The following is a 14,840-nucleotide window of genomic DNA, read 5'->3' on the forward strand; positions in this document are numbered from 1 at the left end:
GTTCGATTCCCCGGAAACACATGATAAAATTGTTAGCCTGAATGACTGTACGTCGCTTTGGATATAAGCATCTGCTAAATGCATGAATTTAATGTAATTTAATTTACAATAAATGGGATATTTAGACATAGGTTGATGTATTCTCCTGTGAGTTTAGCCCCTTTTACGCATACAGTCTTTACTGGTAAAGTTACCATTAAGAGATCATGTGTGAACAGGAAATTTTAAAAAATCCCAGTAAATATGCTCTTGCAATCATATTGTTCTTATGGAGATGACATAATTACTCTGAGCTGTTTACAAAGCTCCGCTGCTTTATAATTAGCTTTTCTATGTAAATACGTGCTAGATGGACATCTTTGACCATTGCGCCTCGCAGCTTTTTGTTGCGCTTCTCCATTCATCAGGGCTGCAACTCTGCAATTGGATACTATTATGTGCGTCTCGTGTTTATAAGAGTAAAACATTTTGATTGGCTAGTAATGTTAGTTTGGTTGAGAGTGAAAGCTGCTCCTCTCAAATCATTGGTAGGCAAACTCATGGACACGAAAGTGATAAATCAACAAGATTTTTATTATTATTTTTTTAAATATAGGATTATATTTCTGCAGCCAAATACTGCACGCTGGAAATCCATCACGGTGCCAGAGAACTTTAAGCCCTGAACTATATTAATGATGCATAGTTTACATAGGCAAGCAAATGAGGTCGGAATATGAACACAATCCGCTTAATGGATCAGTGTTTTCCTTATAAATATGTACATTTATGTAAATTTGACAATATGTCAGGTGCTCTGGCTCCCAGTAAACACTGGACTATGGTGGCTGGTGTCTCTATTTTCATGTTCTATACCACAGAATCGCCAATAACTTAACTAGAGCACTTTCATCAGTTTTCTCGGTGGGTGCGTCATTGAGTGGGGAGAACCTGTTTAATGTTTTGATCGAATGGAAGAGTAGTGTTTTGACCCGTGACTATGTCACCACAGATTAGTTTGATAGATAATATGAGAAATATGGTGGGAATTAAGTTATATTCTATCAATTTAAAATAAATCTATAATCTATTGATTGATTTATTGACTATTTATCTGTATTTTGCTAAACCTGTCAATGGTGAAAAGATGAATTATTAAAAATAAATGAATGAATGAAAAAATGAATAATAAAAAATAAAAATAAAAAATTATTTTCAAATTTGCACAAGCACAGAATCATTTTGACTAACATCAACAGCAACATAATATGGCACATATTATATATACATATATATATAAGAATAATGTAAACTCTTACTGTCTCTTTCTTGGGCCGTGAGGTCAGGGAGACGGAGGACATGTCGTCTTGGCAACAGCAGTGTCTGAAATGGCCAAGTCGCCCAATAGGGCACCACCACCAACCAGTGCTCGTTTTCCACTACCACACGCTCCTGTGTGAGCAGAGACCAAGCAGTTCATCAAGTACAAACAATATATCATGCTAGTTATTAAAATTTCCAAAGGCCAAGGATAATGTTTGACCTCAGCTATTCTGAATGCTATTGAACAACACTTTCTAAACATGAGACTCTGAAAGCTGTGCAAATGTAGCTTTAAAGTCAAACACCTACTCCATCAAGTATACAAACATGAATACTTAGCATATTCAAGTGCACACTCAAGTGCATTTTAAATGCTTTTTTACAAATGAAAGCAAAGATACACGTTTAAAACTAAATGATGATTATTAAATGATGCCAGAAATCTACATATTTCAATCTCAATATAATAATATATATTATTCTAAATTCACAAATACTCAGTTCTTCAGAATGACAGACATACAGAATCGTCTTCTCTGTGCCTGCGAGCTTTGCACAGTTCAATTTTGGCTCATTTGTCAATGCAAATGTATTCAGACTTTGCCAGATTAGTCGGATGGACTCTGTGGACTGTAATTTTCAGCTCATTCTACAGCAGGATTCAAGGACTCTGGCTTGGCCATTGCTGAATACCAACTTTCTTTTGTTCAAGTCATTTCTTGAAGTTGTATTGTGTTCACAAATGTGTACAAACACATCTCTGGCAAACTGAATCGGGTTTTCCTGGAGGATCTGCCAGTATCCAACTATATTCATGTTGCACTTGATGACTTCAATTTTGTACATTTGTAATAGTAAGGGAAATTTAAAAAGCATAGACAAAAGCCAAATTGGAATTCAAAGCCAAAAAGCTAATTTATTTACAAAAAAAAAAAAAAAAGCATCATTCAGAATAGAACTCTGGACCACTTTTTAAAATAAAGTAATGCCCATTTTTTTATTGTAACATTACCATGGACATTAGTTGACCATTAAATTTGGTTTCGGCTATAGCCATCGCTTTGCTTTCAGGTCACACAGTTCAAATAAAGAGTCATCAAGACCACAAAATGTCCTTCAAAACGTTTTCAGTTTCATTAAATGACTTCTAAACTCTAGACATGACTCAGTGCTGGCCTTAAAAGCTGTTTCTTCTGAACACTCATGAGAAGGGCTGAAGATATTGTTGATGTCTGGACACTTTCTCTAATTTCACCCAAAGAGCTCTGAAAGGCTGTCATTGTTATAGCTGACTCTCGCTCATGTCTTTGCAATCGCTCCACTTCTGGTAGCTCAATTTGGCACGACAGCTGAACGCAGAAGTGTCTGCTTTGTGCATATTTCTTACAATGGGCTTTCTAATGTTTTGGAAATAAGGTTAACACCTTTGCCAAATGTTTAATAACTTTCTCCAGGTTTTCCTCCAATAAACTTCATTGTGACAGCAGGGCATTTGTGAAACCTCATGTAAATTAAAAAGCTGTACCATCAGAACCACCAAAAACTCCTCTTCTATTGCGTAATGGTTATGAGAAAGACTAACCAAAATACAGCTGCATGCAGCAAAGCATGCATTAATCATTCTAATTAAGAATAATATGTTGCATGTGCTCACCTACTTTCTTGAAATTGAGTTTTAATTTTGGAGATATTGGCTTCTGCATGCACTTGACCACATCATGTTTTTTTTTTTGGAATATCATACAATCTTTATATATATATATATATATATATATATATATATATATATATATATATATATATATATATATATATATATATATATATATATATATATATATATATATAAAGATTGTATGATATTCCTAAAAAAATATAAAACTATTATTATTATGAAAAGTACATATATATATGTTTTGTTTCTGAAAAACTACCATTAAATACACATTGAAACTCAAAGATCAAACTGACAAAATAAAAGCTCGGTTTAGCTTGAAAAAATTATGACAGAAATATATTACCATTATGTTGTCGAAATGTACTTCTCAGATTAATAGTATTGATATTTTTCATTTTTAAGGAATATCTTACAAGCAAGATATTTTTCATCCATGTGTTCGTTTATACAGTTCTGTTATACAGCATCTTATTTGGCAAAAAAATAAAAACGCAATGTTTAGTTGTAATCAAATGAAAATATAACTGTTCATTTACGTTTGAAAGATTGATTTGAATGTTTCGTAAAGTTTTATTAAATCACTTATTAGATACCATTTTTGATGATACATCTGTATTAAATTGAGAAGAAAAATAATTATTTATTTGGAAAAAATAAAATTGATTTCACGGGGCTCTGAATTAAAAGGCAGCTACTATTCTGAACTAACAAGTTATATTTAAATTAATTCACAAGGTCTAACAAATATGTGGAAAGCATTACATTCTCCATTGATGGTGAATGAATATTGTGTTAAATACTGATATCATATGATATGGGGAAAAAATGCTGAAATAATATGTTTGGCATATCGCCCATCCCTACATTATAAACACTTTCTAAATCAATTCTGCACTATATTTTCTTCATACACATGCCAATGAACCAAACGACCCATACCAAAATTGTTGTGTACTGTTACTCCTCTACCTAGAAGTGGAACTTAAATGATTAAATTCCTTAAAACTGAAATCCTTATTCTACCCTTGAATGAGTTTGTGCCCCACATGGACCTCCAGTCAAAAATGTCTAGAAACAAAGCATTTGCATTGCAGTTTGTCAGTTGCATCTATTAGGCACTGCATTTTTTAAAAAGCATGGAGATATTCCCTCCGGCGCTGCCCCGAGTCCCAACCACACCATTAAAAACTCAAGTCATGGAGAAGAAAATGGACTTTCATGAGGCTGAGGGCCAAGCGAAGAATTTAACCCTCATAAAATGTGACCGATGTATGATTAAAATGACCTGAGTAAATCCCAGTGAAGATGAGGAAGCTGTAAGATCCCAAGGACGGGATTGGATGGCCGATTTGGAACATGACATGTAGTGATGGATTACAAAACGGCTGGAGTTGACGTGTGGCAGCTACAGTGCGGCGAGCGCTGATGAGGAGGTGGCGTTTGACAAAGCGCAGCTCTGTTTGGCAGTGAGTGATGGGGACTGATTAGAGCCTCGCTTTCACAATGATCTTCACGCACTCTGACTGCAGGGGGAGAGGGGAAGAAAGCAGGCCTTCAGCACCAACATGAGATAGCGAGAGGGAGGGAAAGAGATACGGAGAGAAACAGCTGCGACAGGCCGTCTGGGCAAGCTGTCAGAGAGAGCCACAGAGACGGATTGATAGACTCGGAATGGCAGGTTTTTTCTTTCTTTTTTTTATATCTCTGGTTTATGATTTTTTCAATGTGAAAGTCACTTCTCCAAGTACAAATAACTCTCAAAGATGGTAAAACTTTAAAGTTATGGTTCACATTTTCAAAAAGCACCATTGATATATTAATAATTTAAGTCTTACTGTGACTTTCAAACGTGCTTTATAGGGTTTTTTTTCCAAAACAATGGATATATAAAAATGTCTATGATAAATAAAATGACAAATTTGACAAAGAATCTAGTTTAAAAGGCAAGTTTTAATTTTGTATTCATGGTTTGATATGGTCAACTAGTTGACTAAAAATATCAGTCAAGTGTAATTTAATCATTATTTTATTATTATATAGGATTATATAAAAAATTTAACTTATTAAATGTGTGACGTATATTTGATAAACCCTTTTATTAAACAAAATAATTGTTATTTATTTATTTATCCCCCCAACTTAATCACTTGATTCATATGCTGAATCAATTTATTTATTTATTTATTATATATATTTTTTTTTTTATGAGAGTTTTTTGTTCACTGTGATTTGCGGACCATTGTATCAACTTGGCCCACAAAAACATAAATCTTAATTTAAAAAACACAATTAAACATGCTTATCATAAAATAAGTCACTCTTTGTGTGCATTTAATAATGAATACATTTTTAAATAAATTAATAAAGAGAACATAAAAAGAAAGAGTTTTACAGTCATCTTTCGTCCCTGGTCTCAGAAGCCGTGAACTTCATTTCTCAACAACTGAACGGAATTACCATTTCAATTATTCAGCGTATGCCAGTGCCACTGTTCTTCAGTGCTTTGAGTTTTGAGGCTAATACATGTCAAATTATTCATGAAAATCTTATAGCACTGAGATGTTTTCCCTTAACTAACCTAAACTTAGAGCAACTGCTGTCCGCTTTTGGTACAAGATGTTCTTACATGCACCATGACAATAATCTGGGAGCAATCTCTCCACAATGCCTCGCTGTATGCTGCACTGCTGACAAAAACTGCACGTAAGCATTTGGCATATGTATCATTGCTCATGCCATGATACATTTCCACAAATATTTACAGGAATGTCAACTATGAGCACAAGTATCATGTTTTTTATCAAGACAAAAATAAGTGAAAACTTGCTCCAGATCACTGGGAAACAGAATGAAGATGAGTCAAGAAGCTCAGATCAGAGCGAGTCACATGAGAGAGACGCCGCTCGAGTGATTAAACATTTAACAGAAGCCGCTCTGTTACACGATGTGACTACACAAGCGACGATTATTAAATCGCCAATTAGGCCCCATTTACAAGTACATTATTTAACTATTTCCTGAGCGAGAACATTAGCAGTTTCACAGAAACGACTCTTATGAGGGGTTTAGCAGCAGGACGGCAGAAGTCTGGTTTGAATCTTCTGAATATCCTTCCGTGGGGGTTTTTATAAGTCGATAGGATGAGTCGTTATCTTTTATCCAAACGCACTTCCATCATCAGATGATCTTTTTTACATTCCACTTGCAGATTCAGCATGAACTCAGAGAGCTCTCAGATCTCACATTTTAGTCGCCACAGTTTCACAATATTTGAAGCGGGGCACATGGAGTGGAAACTAAGATGGATGAACATTTTAATTTATTTTTAATGTGGATAATCTTTTAATGGTGTGCATATTATAAATACAGGGAAAAATTTTGAAAAACTTCTTAATAATGATATATTACTTACATTACATAACTACATTCACTTTGCCATTAACTAAATTCATGTAATATTTTTTTAACAAAGAAAACCTTATGTAAAGAAATCCAATGGAACTATTATGCATATTTAATATTTTATGAAATATATATATATATATATATATAGTGGGGATCGAAAGTTTGGGCACCCCTTGCAGAATCTGTGAAAATATGAGTAATTTTCAAAAAATAAGAGAGATCATACTAAATGCATGTTATTTTTTATTTAGTACTGTCCTGAGTAAGATATTGTACATAAAAGATATTAACATTTAAGGCGGTCTCACACCGGACGAGAAGCGCCGCGTCGCGTCGCGCCACATGTAGGACAACTCGAGGTATCGCACACCAGACGCGCACATTCTATATGCGTGAGCTCAATTTCGCAGCAAGATGGGAGAGTTTTAACTTAATCTATTATTATTATTTTAAATATATGATTTTAATTGATAAAAGCTGAGTTTTGAACTTTAATTAATAAAAAGAATATGTGTTATTATAATAAGTCTGTTATTGTTTTGTTGTATCTGTTGTCTAGGCAACTGTGCAGCTGAAAACGTAACCAAACACTTTGTAATGTTTTAATTGAATGAAACAAGTGTACTGTATTTTAATTTCAGTTTCAGTTTATAACATCTGGGTTTTTTAATATAAAACTATGCAGATGGCGCTCTGTGGCGCGGCAGAAATTTGAACAGCGTTCTGAGTCGTAGCTGGGCGCCGCGGACAGACGCCGAATGGCGCCGCCGGTGTGTGTACTCCCATAGAGAATAATGTGTTCGAATTTTAAAGACGTGGCGCGACGCGACGCGGCGCTGCGCTTCTCGTCCGGTGTGCGACCCCCTTTAGTCCACAAGACAAAAGAATTGCTGAAATTATTAAAATAACCCCATTCAAAAGTTTGGGAACCCTTGGTTCTTAATACTGTGTTCTGTTACCTGATGATCCTCGACTGTCTTTCTGTTTTGTGATGGTTGTGCATGAGTCCCTTGTTTGTTCTGAACAGTTAAACTGAGCAGCGTTCTTCAGAAAAATCTTTAAGGTCCTGCAGATTCTTCAGTGTTCCAGCATCTTTGCATATTTGAACCCTTTCCAGCAGTGACTGTATGATTTTGAGATACATCTTTTCAGACTGAGGACATTTGAGGGACTCAAACACAACTATTTAAAAAGATTCAAACATTCACTGATGCTCCAGAAGGAAACAAGATGCATTAAGAGCTGGGGGTGAAAACTTTTGGAATTTGAAGATCAAGGTAAATTGTACTTAATTTGTGTACCGGGAAACATACAAGTATCTTCTGTTGCTTACGAAGGGCAGAACTAAATGGAAAACATTTATATTTTAACAAAATAAGAAAAATTTGGCCATCTTCATTGTGTTCAAAAGTTTTCACCCCCCAGCTCTTAATGCATCTTGTTTCCTTCTGGAGCATCAGTGAATGTTTGAATCTTTTTAAATAGTTGTGTTTGAGTCCCTCAAATGTCCTCAGTCTGAAAAGATGCAACTCGAAATCATAAAGTCACTGCTGGAAAGGGTTCAAATATGCAAAGATGCTGGAAAACTGAAGAATCTGCAGGACCTTAAAGATGTTTCTGAAGAACGCTGCTCAGTTTAACTGTTCAGAACAAACAAGGGACTCATGCACAACCATCACAAAACAGAAAGACAGTCGAGGATCATCAGGTAACAGAACACAGTATTAAGAACCAAGGGTTCCCAAACTTTTGGGTGGGGTTATTTTAATAATTTCAGCAATTTTTTTGTCTTGTGGACTAAATGTTAATATCTTTTATGTACAATATCTTACTCAGGACAGTACTAAATAAAAAATAACATGCATTTAGTATGATCTCTCTTATTTTTTGAAAATTACTCATATTTTCACAGATTCTGCAAGGGGTGCCCAAACTTTTGATCCCCACTATATATATATATATATATAGTGTGTGTGTGTGTGCAGTTGAAATAACAATTCATAATAGTTATATCTAAGTGTCCAATGTTTTAAACATCTCTCCGACTGTTAAACTCGTGGCATAATCTGAACTCCAGCTATGACATACTACGATGAAAGACATCAACGTTCAAGAAATGAGCTTGTGTTTTTATAAAGACGCCAGATGACACTTGGTGTCATGTGTTGGTCTGGAAAACAGAGAGGCCTTTCTTCTGGGAGAGAGGTGGCCGAGGAAGGAGCAGCAGGATGGATGGAGGTGTTTAGAGAAGAGATGCCAATGAGGGCTGAGATAAGGAGAATTCCACTGTCTATGAGACATGACTGTACAAACACACACAATCTCTGCTTAACCTTTCACATATGGGTGTCCTTTATGTGTGTGTTTGCTTACCTTTCCACTGTTTCACTACACTACTGCTCAAATATAGGCTTAAATATACCCCAGTTTTCACTTGATGGATGAAAAACTGTGAAAAATTGAAGGGGAAACACATTAAGGTTGAAAGTATAGTGTGAGCAAACACACACACAAATACAGTTAATCTACAAAATCTAAATAACTACTGCATTAGATTGCATATGCACTTTATCAAATGTACAAAACTCATGCATAAAACAATAGGCACTCGTGTATATCTAAGCCAGTAATGACAGCGAATACATCAACACGTCCCAGAACATGAAGTGAAACTAAACTTGACAGCCTTATCACCAGCGGTGAGAAATTCACCCCCATACCCTCAGGGAGTCAAAGTACCTGCTGAAAAGACTATAAGACATATCAGTGATTCTTCTGGATTCCTGCTCTCATCTTTTAATCTCTTTCATAAGGTGCCGGAGCCTTAGAGGACCCTCACGAGGAACACACACTTCCACAGTCACAAAGACTCTCCACAGAACTGTGAAGGTCATGTGATGTACAGACAGATGAACTTTACATTTGTTATGTTCACTGTCCTGATGTCAACACTTTAACCTTTACTTCAAATCAGGCTTTTGTACTTTTTAGGTATATTTTTTGCTGAATAATACTATATATGGAGCTATATATATGACCACCTGGCTCTTGTTAACAGACTTTTAACTGCTCCATTTTTCTGGTTTAGATCAAGTCCAGTAAAAGGGATAGTTCACCCAAAAATTAAACTTCTGTCATTAATTAGCTATTAACTAACTGTTCCAAACCTGTAAGACCTTTGTTCATCTTTGGAAAACAAATTAAGATATTTTTGATGAAATCTGAGAGCTTTCTGACCATCCATAGACAGGAATGTAACTGAAACATTCAAGGCCCAGAAAGGTAGTAAGGATATTGATAAAATAGACCATATGTGAAGTCCACATTTTCATTGGATTTCATTTAAAAATATCTTAAGTTGTATTCTGAAGATGAACGAAGGTCTTACAGGTTTGGAACAACATGAGAGTGAGTAATTAATGACAGAATTTTCATTTACAAAACTTCTCTAAAATTCATAGCAAAAAAATAGTCCATTGTATTTTTCCAATGGTGTGGGGATGATTGAAGCACAGTCCATGCACACTGACAAAAAATTTGGTGTAAAAACAATTTTCACTAAGAAATTGCTTAGAAGAAAAAAGAAGAAAAAGAAGAAAAAAGTAATGCCAAGCAAAGCATTGAATTAAACATAACATTTTATAACAGAAAAAAATGAAATAGTAATTTGTAAAATGTACTACTAAAAAAAAAACTTGCACTGTCACTTTAAAACCAAGCAGCTTTCTTAAGAGGTGGTCACACTGCACTTTTCGTTCTATTGACTTACATTCATACGCATGCGAATGCGTCAGACCGGAAACACAGACTCTGGCTAAAAATTTTGCATTTTGCTGCGTTCGAAAGTTCAAGTTTGGTGAACTCTGACCTGCGAATTCGCATCATGTTAAGTCGTGTGACCAGTAGAAGAACGATACGTCACTGCGTGATCTCTCGGTTCAGAAATAAAAAATAAAAAAATGAAGGAAGTGCTAATTTTAGCCGTAGCGCAGCATCCTATTTTATACAATACATATTTAAAAGATAATAAAAAAAGAAGCTGCATGGGTCTCAGTGTCAATGGAAACAGCAACAGATGGTACATTTGAATGAGGACACGTTCTATAATTTTTTTTATTGTTTAGTGTATACATATTTATAGAGAGAGAGAGACAGAGAGTACAATATAATAAGACGCTTTCGACGCCGTTGCAAAAGACACAGTACAAGCACAGATTAATCCATGTTGTGATAACTGAGGGGAAACCGTTATATCTTGCTCTCGCCCATATTCACAGTGGCGTCCGAAATAATTTTGCACGTTCAAAGGCTAGTGTGACCGCCCCTTTATGGTCCAATTAAAATAATATTTTCTGCTTTTTAATTTTAGCAGAACAACAGTAAATGTGACTGCTAGGGTCATTTATAAGTAATCGGGGTTGCCAGGTTAGTGGAACAAAACCACCCCAATAGCGTTTTAAACTAGATTACAACTAGTCCAATCAAGAGCAGAGGCTTTTGTCACTGTGCCAGAAAACACACAGTGGTATTTTATTCAAAGTAAAAATTTCCAGACTGCTACAATGTGTACTTCTTGAAAAGATTAAGTCGCTGAATTTGATGACACTTGAGTTCATAGCAAATAATGCAGAGTTTGAGGCACTTATTGAGAAGTAAACAAGATATACCTTTATATGCTGCTGTGTTCTAAAAGTCCAGATCACATTTAAACCATGTCTGGTCACTTTATGTATCAATGAGATCTGGCAACTGTTTGGCTTTTGTCCAGAAGAAGCTGCAAAGTGGACCAGACAAAGTCAAAATAAGTCTGGCTATACCGAGTGGAGTAAACAAGATTGTAAACCGGGGATTTCTGTCTGTCATTTACAATTGTCTGTCTGTCTGTCTGTGTGTCTGTCTATCTATCTATCTATCTATCTATCAATTGCATGGCTTTAAAAACTACATCTGAAGTTAGGATTCATAGCAAACGCTCTCAATGAAGTTTGTCTCAGACAGCAAAATCATGGAATAAAAGGCCCAGTGAGCACCCAAGAAAAAAGGATCCAATCAGAAATCCAATCAAATGCAATCAGAGAACAGTAAGACAAGTATATCAGTAAAATGAGGTGAATATTCTCCATACACCCCAGCCGTCATGCTGAGCTCTCTGTCGATGGTTGATTGTGGCCTAACTGGACGCCAGAGGCAAGCGCTGATGCACAGCCTGGTTCATCCTGAACAGAACTGATTAGCTGCATATCCGATCCCAAAATCTGTCTCCTGCTCATCTGTAATTTCTTCTCCTTCAGCTCGTTTAAGAAAGAACATCTAGTTTTGTTGGAAGCATCTGCATGTTCCACAAACAACAGCATTAGCAGCCTCCCCTGAGATAGTGAGGAAATCTTCAGAAAACAGCGGCTGGTTCGGGTCACTGCTGTACAGAAACAATCTGTAATAAACCGCAGCGAGGGACTTTGCCCTCGGCTAAACACTTCCTGGGGCTTCTGTATCTCACTTCCTCATTGGTAAAGGCAATGTCTTTAACATCTTCCAGAAGAAAGCTACACAATGTTCTTCTGAGGGTGAAGGATGTGCAAAGTGTGCCTAATGAGTTTGTCAATGAGTCCTTTGGGAAAACTAGGAATTAAACAAAAATCAGTCTCAAAATGAAGTGAGGCAATGCTATTTATTATTTATTGGGTGTTAACATGACGATCAGTATTTCCTGTCATATCTTGCTTTTGTTGAATTTGATTTATTTTGAACACACAGACATTAATATTTGACCAAATTGCAAATGACACCATAAATAGGAAGGTGGGGGAACTCTGCCAAGAGATGAACATCATTCGAAAATGATGAGTCTCTGGAGAGACGACCCGAACAACGAATCAGCCGGAACACTGATTAGCATAAAGAACAAAAGTGTGAACAAACACATCCCCTGCGTTCGATACATCAAGCCGAAGCACAGATGGCCCATGAAATTTCTCGACCTGGTTTTTCAACCTTTTCAAAGTGATGTTTATTTCCAGACTCTTAAAAAAAATGCCACAAAAGCATCAGTATAAGTGAGTAATAATCCCATGAGCAGGTGAATGTACAATAGCTTTCACAGCTTTAAAATAAGTAGCTTTACCCAAATTGTACAACTTTCGAGTCTTAGCAATCTCCTCTGGTGTAAAGATGGCACAATATAATATCTGAAAGGAGTAAACAAGGTAATACAGGGATAACTTTTATGACCTTGAAAAGAGATATTGTGAAGAGTGTTAACACTGAGTTTTCTACCATACAATCAAAGTGATTGGGGACCAAGTCTGTCAAGCTCAAGAAAATGACAAAGCATCCTAAACAATGTCCATATGACTCGTGGATGATATTTTATAAGTGTTATGAAGTCTTTTCTTGACTTTATGTGAAGAACAGGCCGGAATTCAGTGAAGTAATAAATAAAATAACAGTTTTCTTTCTTTCCTCACACCAGTGTTAATTTCGTTGACTAAATATTTTCGTCATTATTTTCGTCACGAATATATTTTTGCCGACGAAAACGAAACGAAAACTAAAATAGAAGGCACTGATGGAGACTAAAACTATGACTAAATTGATTGACATTATCGTCAACGAATAAAGGACGAGACGAAAATAGACTTGTGACGAAAATGAAATCAGCAGACGGGAGAGATGCGAGGAATGAGCAAAAGAACCGGCAAAAAAGAACAGACTGCATGAGAGAAGATAACCAATCAGAGCCTGACTTATTGAGACGTGAAGCGAAGGTTTTCAGTTTTTATGAGCTCCCGGGAAGTCGGCATTGGAAGAGGTGATAGGGACTTTAAGCAACAGCCTCTGGTGGAACGGCAACGCCATTCTGGCGTTGTATTGCGCCTGCGCGAATTTAACTGCTACTTTGTGACGTTCTAATTTAACGGTCTACTACGGGAGAACAGCTGATTTGCCAGAGTCGCTACAACGTGAGAGGTTAGGTAAATAAATGTTATGTTTTTAGACTTATTTACATCATACAATATTAAAAACTCCTCTTCTGACAAAAGATTGTCATTTAACGCCAAAAGCAATCCTTCTCCTGCTTTTTTAAATTATATATTTTTTTGGATCTCAATAAATGAATTAATGCTGCGTTGCGCTGTTCTGTTTTACCGTTGCTTAGTGACTTTAACGTTCTTGGCTACAGCGGTGTGATGGCAAACTTCCGGTCGCTGTAGCCGTTCCATTCGCAGCTGTTGCTTAAAGTCCCTACTGTCTAAAAGAGCGACAAAATGTCCACAGCTCACTTCACGTTTGACGACGAACAAAACAAAACAAAGTGTAAAGCACGCAGAGCGCTCATTCGTGGCAAGAACACAACCAATTTGAAAAGACATTAACAGACGAGCCACCCGGACATTTTCTGAAATGTAATTTTACAACGATGTTCTTTTGTTTCTTGAGCTAAGCAAAATTGGAATAGTGCAGTGCGTAGATGTTGTAGCATTAAATATCAAGAACTGAAAAGTACTGTAAAATAGCCCCTTCTTCAATTTAGATGCGAGCACAATACTAATACGTAATATCATGATAAATACATTTGATTAATACTAATGTTTAGTATATTTTATAATGTTCTACTTGTTGACAATATCACAAATATTTCTATATTAGTCATGTGAAACATGAATGTTCACATCCTATCATTATACATACAAATCTAGCAATAATGTAGTATTTAAAACATACAATATTGCTAGACAAATGAATACCTTATAAAATCTTGTTACTTTTTTTATCCACCTAGCTGCCAACTTATTAAATATTTACTTTAAATGTATGCACTTATTGTTCAGCTCAGCTGTAAGCTTTAAGGTCCTGGACCTAACATTATTTTTCTTTTATTGATGGTCAATTGGCAGCTAGTTATTGTTTACATTATCATGACAGTGTTTGTTGCTGCATAAAAGCTTTTGAATCGAAATAAAGACACAGTTGTGTTGAAATAAAGTTGAATTTGTGTTTTATATATTTTGGTTAAGTTTGTTTCCTATACCAGCTGTAAAAAATTGTCTAGTAAATCTGTTATTGATTTTAGTCTTATTTTAGTCGACTAAAATACCAAGCAATTTTAGTCGACTAAAATACCAAGCAATTTTAGTCGACTAAAATAAGACTAAAATTAAAACAAATCAGATGACTAAAACTTGACTAAAACTAAAAAAGAATTATAGTCAAAAGACTAAGACTAAAACTAAATTAAAATTTCGTGTCAAAATTAACACTGCCTCACACAAAGCTATCAAAAGGTTTCAGAAGAAATAATATATAGCACAAAAACTGTAAATTCCTGGTGCTTAGTGGCCATTAACTAGTTGTTTAGTCCATTTTCACTTTTAAGAAGGAGAAGAAAGCATTCTTTGGAAATTTAAACATAAGGATTAATAAATTAAAATTGTACATTTTAAATATAAACTTCAAG

At 35.5% G+C, this 14,840-nt stretch overlaps 1 protein-coding gene across 1 annotated transcript in view; it reads right to left on the reverse strand.

The window, feature by feature from the left end:
* The window catches only part of galt (galactose-1-phosphate uridylyltransferase), a 116,066-nt gene that overhangs the window by 52,751 nt on the left and 48,475 nt on the right, over window positions 1-14,840 (reverse strand). Inside the window, exon 8 of the mRNA XM_026273102.1 lies at window positions 1,299-1,431. Within this exon, the coding sequence (XP_026128887.1) occupies window positions 1,299-1,431 (133 nt within the window). The remainder of the gene's footprint in view (window positions 1-1,298; window positions 1,432-14,840) is intronic.

This window comes from Carassius auratus, chromosome 10, assembly GCF_003368295.1.
Source record: "Carassius auratus strain Wakin chromosome 10, ASM336829v1, whole genome shotgun sequence".
NCBI classification, from domain to species: Eukaryota; Metazoa; Chordata; class Actinopteri; order Cypriniformes; family Cyprinidae; genus Carassius; species Carassius auratus.